The 12,409-nt window shown below is 34.3% G+C and overlaps 1 protein-coding gene across 10 annotated transcripts in view; it reads left to right on the plus strand.

Annotated features, from left to right (window-relative positions):
* LOC117243400 (kinase D-interacting substrate of 220 kDa) overlaps positions 1 to 12,409 on the plus strand; it is a 44,363-nt gene that overhangs the window by 27,730 nt on the left and 4,224 nt on the right. For 7 of the 10 annotated variants that reach the window (XM_033510856.1, XM_033510854.1, XM_033510852.1 and 4 more), the window contains 14 exons: positions 6,793 to 6,924; positions 7,527 to 7,625; positions 7,709 to 7,807; positions 8,500 to 8,697; positions 8,824 to 8,922; positions 9,110 to 9,406; positions 9,585 to 9,960; positions 10,082 to 10,246; positions 10,330 to 10,537; positions 10,612 to 11,034; positions 11,115 to 11,337; positions 11,428 to 11,607; positions 11,694 to 12,153; positions 12,234 to 12,399. In XM_033510856.1, the coding sequence (XP_033366747.1) occupies positions 6,814 to 6,924; positions 7,527 to 7,625; positions 7,709 to 7,807; positions 8,500 to 8,697; positions 8,824 to 8,922; positions 9,110 to 9,406; positions 9,585 to 9,960; positions 10,082 to 10,246; positions 10,330 to 10,537; positions 10,612 to 11,034; positions 11,115 to 11,337; positions 11,428 to 11,607; positions 11,694 to 12,153; positions 12,234 to 12,399 (3,104 nt within the window). In that variant the 5' untranslated portion in view covers positions 6,793 to 6,813. Of the gene's footprint in view, positions 1 to 688; positions 2,531 to 6,792; positions 6,925 to 7,526; positions 7,626 to 7,708; positions 7,808 to 8,499; positions 8,698 to 8,823; positions 8,923 to 9,109; positions 9,407 to 9,584; positions 9,961 to 10,081; positions 10,247 to 10,329; positions 10,538 to 10,611; positions 11,035 to 11,114; positions 11,338 to 11,427; positions 11,608 to 11,693; positions 12,154 to 12,233; positions 12,400 to 12,409 lie in introns of all 10 variants that reach the window. The other 3 variants (XM_033510848.1, XM_033510850.1, XM_033510851.1) reach the window with 1 other exon arrangement.

Here is a 12,409-nt window from a genome sequence, read left to right on the forward strand (position 1 = left end):
TATTGAATTCTGCAGGGTTCGTCTTTTATAATATATGGTAGATTATAAATTTTGATAGAATTGTAGAGATTGATAAAATGTAGAGTACTTGATCGTATTAAACTTTCCTTCATTGTCCTTGAAACAGCGACTCATTTTACGACCTTATTTCTCGGCCGATTTTATGATACTTCGTCATTTCAACGAAATAGTTTCATAAAGTAGGATCTTATAAAAATTTACGACTCATCTCGATAATATAAATCGTTAGAATTCTTATTCCCAGAATGCATATCTCTAATAACTGTCTTGCAGCGACATCAGCAACGTCATACGAAGCAAAAGTTCTTAGAACGTAGGACATCAATTATTTAATATTTTTCAAAATCAAAATCTCCCAATGACTTTCCGTCCGAACTGTTTGTTTCTATTGTTCTCTTATTTTTATTTTTACTTCGTATCTTTATTATCGAGCGCGCTGCAATCGTGATAATTTCTATCCACACGACACTCCAATATTTTTAAAAATATTCACGCTTTCTCTTATCAACGCGATTCGATAAAAGAAGAATTATAGGTCAAAGACATCATACCAATATTTGAACAAATGGCCAAATGTTTAAAAATATCAATATCTCAAACAGCCACAGTGTTTGTTTTCGAAAAGAAAGAAAGGAATCTCGTAAATTTTCCACGTATTTATCCATAGTAAGCTTTATCTTGGAGTATCGTCGAAGCACGTTGAGGAAAGAATGCAATGCGGAAGGCCAAAGACGATCGTGTCAAGATCGCGACACATCATTTTCGAATCAGCATCGAGGAAGAAGGGGACGAAGAGAACAAAGAAGCGGAAGATGCAGCTAGAGAAACCGATAGAAGATTCTCCATTACGATTGAAGCGGATTCTGGTATAGTAGTTGCGTCGCAAGAATCACAAGCGCAAGATCTTGCAATCAACAGAGAAGAACGTTCGTTTGCAAACGACCAAACAGCCAATGAAATTTTATCAGAAGAATTTGTAGAAAGAACTTGGAACGAGCAGGAAAAGAAAGCACAAAGCTTCGGATTTAAGTCGTCAAAAAATTCTGGTGACTCAAAGGGACGATCTTCAAAAGGATCAGTCGGCCAACAACAAATTTTGTTAGAGAAATTTGTCGATAGAACATTGAACGAACAGGGAAGAGAAGTACGAGGCTTCGAGTTCAAAACTTCTTCCGATGGATCAGATAGTGGACCTTCCCAAGAAATTGATTCGAGAGAATCGATTAGCCAGAAGAAGAGGATCGATAAATTCGCAAACGGTGAAAATTTGTCGGGTGATTCGCAAAATTGCGGGAAGATTGAAAAGACGCAAAGCGATAATTGGGAAAGTGAAACACGATTTTCGGTTGCTTCCAGCGAAATTCCTAACGAAAATTATGAAATCTCCGCTTCCGGAAGCTCGCCACGATCGATCAGTGCGGACCAAAACTTCGGCGTTCTCTGCTCGAAGTTTAAGTATATCATCAACGAAAGTTCCTACGAGAATGTAGATTTGACAAAGAAATTGGAGCGCGGCTCGACCTCGAGTTTTCTTCCTTTCGAAACATCGAATCCTTCAGAACTTAAACGCCATAGATCTCTTTCTTCGTACGAAACCTACAAATCTTCCAATTTAAATACTTCCATGCAACGCAAGAGAAGTCTTCAAGATCCTACAGGCGTAACATTACAAAATTTACGATTACTCGATCAACCAAGAGAAAAAGCACAATCGGTGACAGCTGCAGAAATTCAGGAGACTTCGCAGATTCTTACTCATCCAAATATCGAATCCATTAAAGCAGTTCCTCCGTCGGCAGTCTCTGTCTCTCCTCTTCTAATCAGACGTTATTACAAAGTCATGTCCGCGTTTTCCAATAATTCCTCCAGTCTGGAAAACACCTATCCATCCAAAATATTAGAAGATCCTCTTCAAACTCGACAAGACTCCATCAAGACTCCGAAAAATGATGTAAATTGTACAAATTCAGAAGAAGGAGGCAATCAGAGGAGTACGCAAAGAAGATTGACATTGCCTGCTATAAACATAGATCTAGATTCGGGAGAAAAATCAGGAACTGCCAACTATCAAAATGTTTTATCAGGAACCAGCGTTAATCCTATTAGAAGGTCCAGCATAGCAAATGCTGCGATTTGTTCGAGTTTAGCTCCCAGCTTAGCCAGCGCTTATCCAGGTGTTCCAAACTGTTTATTGCCCACGTCGAATGGAAACGAACTGTCGAACATTTCGTCTATCAGCGAGCAGATACCAGAAAGAAGCGGAGTAACCGGGTTGAAGATGAAGTTACCATTCCTTCGACTTCATATACCTGGGTCGCAACCAATTTCAGGCGAGGAAGAAGGCGAAGAGGAGGATCCGAACCATCATTCGCATCATCATCATCATCACCATCATCATCACCACGTGTTCCCGTATTTTCATGTACCCACATTCACGTTCACCGCGCCAGCCACCGATGGTGAACCTGGCCGGAAGTTCAACTTTGGAATTCGCAGACACTCGCAAACGGTTAGTCGCTGTCCTAGATCGCCGTTTTACTCTGGTTTTCTTTTCGAGTGTTTTTACTAGGAAAGAGGAACCGCTTCCATTAATAAGAAGCTGTGTGATCGTAGACTTTTTCAAGATTAGATCAGCCGGTTTTACTTTTTGAATGTTTTTATCAAGCAAGAGGAACCGCTTTCATTAATAAGAAGCTGTTTCAGCACTTTCTTGATGTTTTAACATTTACGCTTACTACTGTGTATGACATTAATCCACCTTATTTGAAAATCTAGTTTGTTTAGAAGGAGGAAAGGTTTTTAACGATTTTAAATCAATGCCACAAATGGAAATACGACACGAACGTTTGAAAAGGAGATGCCAGGATGGATTCGTCGTTAAGTAATGTTTGAAAGAAGAATTACAATAGTCACAAGCTTTCTCAGGATCGTCTTATTGTTTTAACATTTCCACTTATTACTGTGTGTGAGTTTAATCTAATTTTGGCGTCTAATTTTATTTTGAGAAAGTTTTTTAATAATTTTAAAGTAATGATGGGAATAGAAATGTGACACGAATGCTTTAAGAGCAGATACTAGGATGAATAATTCGTTGTTGAACAATGTCTGAAAGAGGGTTTACAGTGTTTGTTGTGTCTCTGTTATCTGTGTATATCCTTATAGAATTATATGTTCTACGTCTTTTACGGTGAATGAAGATATCAAGGACAGATACTTGGATATTTTTTTATAAATATTTAATGTAAAAGATTTAACGGAACATCGTGCTTGATCGAGTCAATCGTTTTTTGGATTTAGATGTTTCTTATATTTCTTTTTTTGCCAATTATTTTGTTTTTCTTTTTTGACACTTCTTTTTAATTAAATTCAGAAGAAATATTTAATCGTTGGCTACAGATTATCTGAAGCATTCGTTGAAATAAAATAATTGAACAGGAATAAAATATTCCAGTGGCAATGATGCTCATGTTAGATCGTGAAATTTCAAGGAAGGATACTTTAACAATGTCACGGTCAATGGTCATTAATCATCGTTCCTGGTAGTAGTTTTGGTATCTTTGAATGGCTTGTAATCTCGTTAATTCTATTACTCGTCGCTGTATCGCTCATTTCAAACTTTTGGCACAGTAATGAACATAAATTTCTTGTAACGTCTTTGATGAAGTGATAAGTAATGACTATCGCATGATTCCAGTTTGTGTTCTATTTTATCGAAACTTTTCAAACGTTCTCGTTACGTTTAACCAGTTCAACAGCATTTATTTGAAAATTTTGCGATTTATGCTTGCCACAAGCTTCACTATGTATGTCATAGTAATTAAGAATTTAAAGAAAGATTACAATTTTGAAATCTTCGCATCTACTTAAGAAATTCTTTGGTTAAAAATTTCATCGAAGTAAAGAACACTACTATTCATATTTGTAGGATTAATTTTAGATTAATTATAAAATTAATAGGTGATTCAATATAAGCACAAGTGGAGAAGTAATTCCACGCTTTTGTACTGTATATATTTACAAGATTTCGTTGAATGTATTATCCTTGCTCGTTTAATTTATTATAGCCAATTCAGATAAAACGCAAGGTCTGAATTACTATAAAGATTTAGGTAGCAACTACGATAGAACTTCATTTATTGCAGTGAAATTTTAGTTAGTACTCGATTAACTGAATTTCTGCTAGTTAAATTTATTTATCCGAACGTACTCCTATTATGTGAACGAAAAATAATATTTGTCCTCCGAAAAATTCACATAAATGGAATTCTACTGTATCGTAGAACTAATATATTAACCAAGATCTCAAACTTCTCAAGTTTTTGGACAGTAAAAGAGTAAATATTTCGGAGGTAACGTTTCTTTATTTTTAATTTTTTTTTTGTTTTTTAATGATGCGAATAGATATTTGATTGAATAGCACGCAAGTTATAAAACGTAAGTTGTATAATAGGATTTCGTTGAACTCGGTTAAAATTGATCTCGCCGGTACTTATTCATAACGATATCGCATTCGTCCGTGAGTAAACGGAATTAACATTGAGAACATGATGTAAAACACGAGTCACGGTGTTTTATCAGGCTAGATGGATCCAATACTGGTCTACGTTCCAACGATTAAGGTGATTCGCATGGATTGATCAAACTTATGTGTGAATGGAAATGTATATGTACGTATCTTACCAAAGCCGCATTAACAGCTTATTATTTTTACTATCTTAAAAAAGTTAAACAATTTTTTAAGGTCCCGGCTTTTAAGGTGTTGTTATATAAATTTTCTTTTCACCACCATTTCACGACTATTAACATTCGACTGTTGCGAAATAATAATTACTTCGAATCTATTTTCGATCAGAAAGCAATCATCGTTGATAATATTATTAATCGTATCAAGGCTTGAAGTGTTAATTTCATGGCGTATTAATAGCGCGATTAACAGCCTTGCAAACAAGCTCCAGGTGTGATGTATGTATCTACTATGTTTTTCGCACGCAGAAGATGCTAATTTTCTGCAAAAATACAATTTGTGCGCTTCGAGTTTTGAAAATGTTATTGCTAGATAAATATTTAACATAAAATATATAAATAAACCTAAATGAATAGGTATATGTATCAGGATATTTTTAGGATATTTTTGTTGAAATTTTATTTCTATCCCGGAGCAAAGATTTGAGATTTTACATGATTGTCGTCTAATATTAGGTTGTCCGAAAAGTTTCTTTCGTTTATAAGATGATAATAGATGAACAGCAATTTCTGTTTTATATTATTTTATTGAATTAGGTATGATCCATTTCGTTATATTTCTATTATTATATTCGCGCATGATTCAATAAACTAATATGATACAAAAATCATTGTGCGTCTATTATTTCCTTATAAAACGAAAGAAACTTTTCGGACAACCTAATACTATTGTGCAACGACGTTCGTGGTTCCATTTGTATCTTATCCTTTCTACTTGCGTTTCAATTTCTACCGGTTCTGATTCATTCGTTATCGCTGACCCATATTCTATTGTGCTCCTCTGAAATATGTACAAGCTCTACGTATACCTGCCGCGCCCATGCATCGTGAAAATTATTTACAACCGCATGTTTTCTCCAGTCGGATAACGGAAACATTTTCCACGATTCCTGCTCTAAATAAAAGTAGCCCTAATTGGCCTAAAAACTTCTCAATTTGTGTGATTTTCTTTCTTGGCATAGAAAGACCGAAAAATTAGGAAGTTTGAATATACATGTTATATAATTTACTATAGAAATATACTAAAGCTATTTATGTTAAAAATACTAAATTATAATATCTAAAATACTAAATTGTATTATTTCTACTTGGGGCTTCAAAGAGATGTTCCCGATAAATCTTTACTCTGGTAATTGATTTGGTCGAACCATTACTTCTATTTACTTCTTAAAAAACCACGTTAACTGTGTCGTGTAAACTATTATGTATTTAGCATTTGATCTCGTGTCAAGTGCTAATTGTTCCGTGTATTGCGCAATTTAAGGCAAATTAGTACAATTAAGAAATTCGCAAGACACGCTATATTTTTGTGACAACAGTTTGGATCAGAATATTTAACATTGATTTATTGAAAATTAATTTAAATATTTTAAACTTGAGATTTTTATGAGCATCTATAAATCAGCATTATTGATTAAGGATTAATATTAAATTTAAGGAATAGAGTAGATATAACATTTAAATATCAAGTATTTAATTTTCTATATTTTTAGAAGAAGTAGAAAGGCAGTAAATATATTATACTGGGTTGTTGGTAACTGGTGGTACAAGCGGAAAGGGGGTGATTCTACGCGAAAAAAGAAGTCGAAAATATAGAATAAAAATTTTTTTTTAATTTTTGTTTTTTTTTTTTTTTTAATTTTTCCATCGAGACAACGATCTACAGTGAGATCCGTTATAACGAGACGTGATAAAGTGCACGCGTACCGAGCGAAAATTCAAAGTCGATTTTCACGAAAACAAAGCCTCGAACGAAAAATTTTTATTCTATATTTTCGACTTCTTTTATCGCGTAGAATCACCCCCTTTCCGCTTGTACCACCAGTTACCAACCACCCTGTATATTAAATTTAAATATCACACGCAAGTTATCCAAGTATCGATTTCTGCCGACTGTTTCCTCATTTACTACTTATGCAGCAATTAATTCGCTATGCTCTGAGGCTTTCTATTGTCGAATAAAAACGTGACAGTTCAGTCTCAAATAATCGTTTGCTCATTTTTAACGAGTTGATATTTTTTTCACAGACCTTGCATCGGACTGACTCGATGGTATCACTCTGCTACCGATCTCTCGCCAGCTATATCACAGACGATAATCTCGCTGGTCTTCAAAGTTTCCTCGAAAACAAACGAGTACTGATCGATGACCGAGACGAGGTAACATTAAAATAACCACTTCCATTTGGATTAAGATATTTTTTAATTCCATCAGCTTTTATTTCATGGAGAAATGTACCCCCACCCCCCCTCTGTCGGAAATATTATATTTAAAATGTTTATAAATTAAAGATATCTCCTTTGAAATTGTCATTCTTTATAAATATACAATTCCATTTTAAAAAATGATTTAAATTTGAAGGAAAAATCGTCGGGAGGAAAATTTGTCGTACTTTATTTTATCCGTGTGTCTAGACAGTTTAACTCTGTCTTGAATTATTTTTCCACGAATTTATGAGAATCGAAGAAAACACAAATGATCTTGAAACCTCAAGGAAAATTCCTTTTGTGTTGTTTTATGCGCGTGTTCGTATAGTTCGACTCTGTTCTGAATTTGTTTTTCCGTATTTCTGTGAAGATTAAGATCTCGTTAAAAGTAATCGTGGTCGAAACTTTCTTAATACCATGCTTTTCATCCCTTTGAATGATTTAACTCTTCCTTTAATTATGCTAATTTTGAAAGATTTTTAATAATTTTTTAATAGATTTGGCTTTGTCTATAATCAGATACTAAATAGTTGATTTCGTTGTTCTTACAATAGAATGGTAGTACAGCCCTCATCCTTGCAGCAACTAAGGGAAAGATACACTTTGTACGAGAGCTTATCAATCATGGAGCAGATGTTAATGCAGAGGACGCAGTTAGTATTATGTGTTATATGATCTGTTGAATTTTATATATGTCTTTTTCCTGCCTATTGTATAAACAATTTAATTTTTTCAGGATAATTGGACGGCGTTATTGTGTGCGGCCAAGGAAGGGCACACAGATGTGTGCCTTGAATTACTCGAACATGGCGCTGATTTGGAACACAGAGACATGGTAAGGTCTCTAATTCTTTAATATATTTTTATTAGTTATAAAGTGAGAGCAATTTCTCAATATCTAGCGAGCTAAAGATAGCGAACAAAGCTTATTTAAAATTTTTAGAAATTAAAATATTTATTTTACATTTTTAGAAACTAAACGTTTCTTTTAGATTTTTGAAAGATAAAAGAGATTTATTCTAAACGAGTCGTTTAATGTAAAAGTGGTGTAAGTCAATCCTTTGTCTATTTGGTTGAATAGCATATCTCGAAAGCAAAACCTCTATTCTGTTTTGTGCAGAAGTTGTATAAATCTTCATCAGTTTCTCGGTGAATAGCAGAATAAGTGAATTTTTTTGTCCTTATCCGGTAATCAACTTTTTGGCTTACACCACTTTAGCTTTAGCACAAACTTTTGTAAATTGAAAAATTTTTTTCTTTTTAAGATTTTCCCTTTGAAGATATTCCTTTCTAAGTACTTTAAGTACACGGATCCCTTTCTTATTCATCTATTAATTTCCTATTAATTTTCCTACTTCGCTATTTTATTTTCACACTTTACGACATTTTTCTGTCATTAATTATATCTATATATTCTAATTTCATGTTTTAAAGTTTCTCTAAAGTTTCATTTCGTTACGAATGAAATATTTAATAATCATAAAGAAATCGGACAAATAGTAATAAGAAGGAATAATCTATTTTTAGGGAGGGTGGACTGCACTTATGTGGGCGACGTATAAAGGTAGGTCGCCGACGGTGATGATGCTACTAGGACGAGAAGCTGACGTCAATGCACATGGAAATTTTCACATATCTTCGTTGTTATGGGCCGCAGGCAGGGGTTACCCCGATATTGTTAAGGATCTTATTGCTCATGGTGCTAAAGTCAATGTCGGTGACAAGGTAATCTATATTTACCATCTTTTAAGTTCACGTGCGATGTATTAACTAGAGACAGAAAAATCCATACTGCGACTTACCATACATTGTCGGAGAAGTCTGTGTTAATGCATTTTTTTCAATTTTTAGTATGGTACTACAGCGTTGGTGTGGGCGTCGCGTAAAGGCCACGTAGAAATTGTAGATACTCTTCTAAAAGCTGGTGCTAATGTCGATACTGCTGGCATGGTAAGACTTTAGTTTTATATAAATGATAATTAGACTACAGATTTTTATGCACTTGCAAAGAAAAGATGACAGATCAGTTATATGAACTTGTGGTTGTTTCACATCTCTAAAGTAATCTCTCCGTGTCTTTCTCTCTCTCCCTCTCTCAATGAAATCTTCAGATAATTAATAAAACTTTGTACTGCAGTACTCGTGGACAGCTCTTCTAGTGGCCACTCTTGGGAATCACTTGGAGGTGGTACTACTTCTTTTAGAACATAAACCAAACGTGAACGCGTTAGATAAAGATGGATGCACAGCTCTGGCAATAGCTTGCCGAGAGGGGCATCACGAAATAGCAAATGCTCTTTTGAATGCTGGTGCTTATGTGAACATTCAAGATAGGGCTGGTGATACAAATTTAATTCATGCTGTGAAAGGCGGTCATAGAGGAGTGGTTGAATCTCTTTTAAAAAAGTATGCTGATGTCGACATTGCCGGCAAGGTACAAATATCAATCATATATTACTTTATGTATTTCATTTTTACACAAATAAAATTACTTACCTTTAAGTGTAAAATACTTTTCGTTTATCTTTGTGTCCAAAATGACTCCATTATTTTTGGCGATGTATTTTAATCAGTATCTCAGGACAACCATTCAAATTTTATAAATATTTTAGGATAAGAAAACTGCAACCTACATAGCAGTCGAAAAAGGCAATATTTCAATATTGAAACTGTTATTAAATGCAAACCCAGATTTAGAAATTGCGACAAAAGATGGTGATACTCCATTATTACGGGCAGTTCGATCGCGAAACGCTGAAATTGTGCAGATATTGCTAGACAAAAAAGCTAAAGTATCAGCCACCGATAAAAAAGGTGATACTGTGCTACATATAGCTATGCGAGCTAGATCGAAAGCCATCGTTGAGATACTATTGAGAAATCCAAAAAATAGTCAACTACTGTACCGTCCAAATAGACAAGGAGAGACTCCTTATAATATCGACATCAATCATCCAAAGACCATTCTTGGACAAATATTTGGTGCACGTAAGTCATTAATCAATAAGATTAAATAAAGCCAATAGTACATAATATAGTTCCTCTTTTCTTTCTTTCTTCCTTTTTGTTTTTTTTCTATCAACTGAATATAACTGAATGTTCATTTTAGGGCGTCTTAATACCAATGAAGATAATGAAAATATGCTTGGTTACGACTTGTACAGTAGTGCGTTAGCGGATATCCTCAGTGAACCATCTCTTTCAACGCCTATAACTGTTGGCCTTTACGCGAAGTGGGGTTCAGGAAAATCATTTTTGTTAAATAAATTAAGAGGTAATATTTGCAATGGTTTACAAATGCAACAACTAAATTAAAAATTGCATAAAATACTCATATACTGGTAATAATTTTTTCAGAGGAAATGAAAAATTTTGCTCGCCAATGGATGGACCCAGTATTCCAATTTTCTGTCTTATTATTCTTAGTAGTAACTCATGTATCTTTGTTAGTGGGTATCACAATAGGTCTTGCCCTCCAATCATGGATTGTTGGGCTTGCGTGTGGTATAAGTCTTATTTTTTTTACGTACACTTTTTTGATACTTGTCTGGTATGCTAACAAAAGGTAAGATTGCAAGATTGAAAGTATATACTTTATGTATTTTCATAGTATTTAATTATGAAATATTTAAATCGTAGATATGATTGGTATTGGCCATACAATTTCACGGTAGCTCTGACTACAAAATTAAATTCATTGAAACTGCTTTTACAAGTAATTTTTTGTCACCCTCCTGGTGGTCGAGTTCACGATGATATCACTGTTCAACCCATAAAGTTTTATTTTACTGACCAAACCCGAGTCGGCACAACTGCTGCCGGAGAGAACGCAGTAGTACAAATGGTAGGATCGCTTTATGATTCCATTGAGAATGAGTTTGGTTCCTTATCCACGCGACTCTACAGAGCATTCAGACCAAAACCAGATAAATCAACGACAACATGGAAATGGAGACATCTTTGTTGTTTACCATATATAGTTATATTTGAATTCTGCTTTTGCAGTTTACTCGTTGGTATTTCCGTACTTACGGTCTATCTCATCGATATTTCTAGCAGCGAGTTAGTATACAATTTCTCAGAAAAACTATAAAATCAAAATTGTTATAATTAATTATTTCTTTCGATTTTTAATATCGCAGGCCAACAATAGAAAGAGTTACATCACACATTATTATGATAACCGTTGCCTTAATACTAGCTGTTAGCGTAATAGCAAACTTATATACATGGAGTCGAACGTTGCAAGCACTTGTTTTCTCTCAAAGACGGCACCTACAGCGCAGCATTTCTAAGTTAGAGACTTTAAAAAGCGAAGGTTTTATACAGACGCTAAGAAGCGAAGTCAGTTTAATGACCGAGATGGTATATTACATATTAATTGAATAATTGAATAATGTATTTTCATTAAACTGTTCTTTATACTTAACAAAATTTTTGTAAAAAATAAAACAGGTTAAATGCCTAGATAGTTTTATGGCACAACAAAGCAGATTAGTAATAATTGTGGATGGTCTGGATAGTTGTGAACAAGATAAAGTGTTGTTAGTTTTAGATGCTATACAAGCATTATTCAGTGATAACGGTTATCCATTTGTTGTTATATTAGCGATCGATCCACATATTATTGCCAAGGTATCTCAAAATGTTTCATTATCTTTTCATGAAACGTGATATGTGTAGTTTTTTACATGATATAAAATTTTGTTTCTTACATTCAGGCAGTGGAAGTCAATAGTAGAAGATTATTCACAGAGTCTAATATCGGAGGACACGATTACTTACGTAATATGGTGCATCTTCCATTTTATTTGCAAAACAGTGGTTTGCGAAAGGTAAAAGTAGCTCAACAAACTGCCCAACATAGTAGAAAAACTACGTGGACCGAAGCCGAGGAAAGTGTAAATTACACCGCGACTAGTACAATGCATCACTCTGTTTCTAACAGAAGACTTAGCACGGAGTCTGCTATAATGAACAGCAATGAAAAGTTGAAACCGCAAAGCAGAAAAGGCAGTAGAAAATTACGATTAAGCGAGTCAATCGCAAGTAGCATCGGTAGCAATTTAAATCGATTGGGCGGTGCACAAGATCTCAATAAAATGCTTCTCACTGACGATTACTTTAGTGATGTGAATCCTCGTAGTATGAGAAGATTAATGAATGTTGTTTATGTCACTGGTAATAAAAACAACTAATCTCTGAGGGACTCATTTCTATGTGTCCTGCTTGTTTCTAATATATTATATGCCTCTTTTTAGGAAGATTATTAAAAGCATTCCAAATTGATTTCAACTGGTATCATTTAGCTAGTTGGATCAATATTACTGAACAATGGCCATTTAGGACGTCTTGGTTGATTCTTCATTACGATATGTATGAAGATAGTTTAGATGATTCCATGTCGTTGAAAAGTCTTTATGATAAGTATGTCTTT

Source organism: Bombus vosnesenskii, unplaced genomic scaffold (genome assembly GCF_011952255.1).
Source record: "Bombus vosnesenskii isolate JDL3184/JDL3185 unplaced genomic scaffold, Bvos_JDL3184-5_v1.1 scf7180000013265, whole genome shotgun sequence".
NCBI lineage: Eukaryota > Metazoa > Arthropoda > Insecta > Hymenoptera > Apidae > Bombus > Bombus vosnesenskii.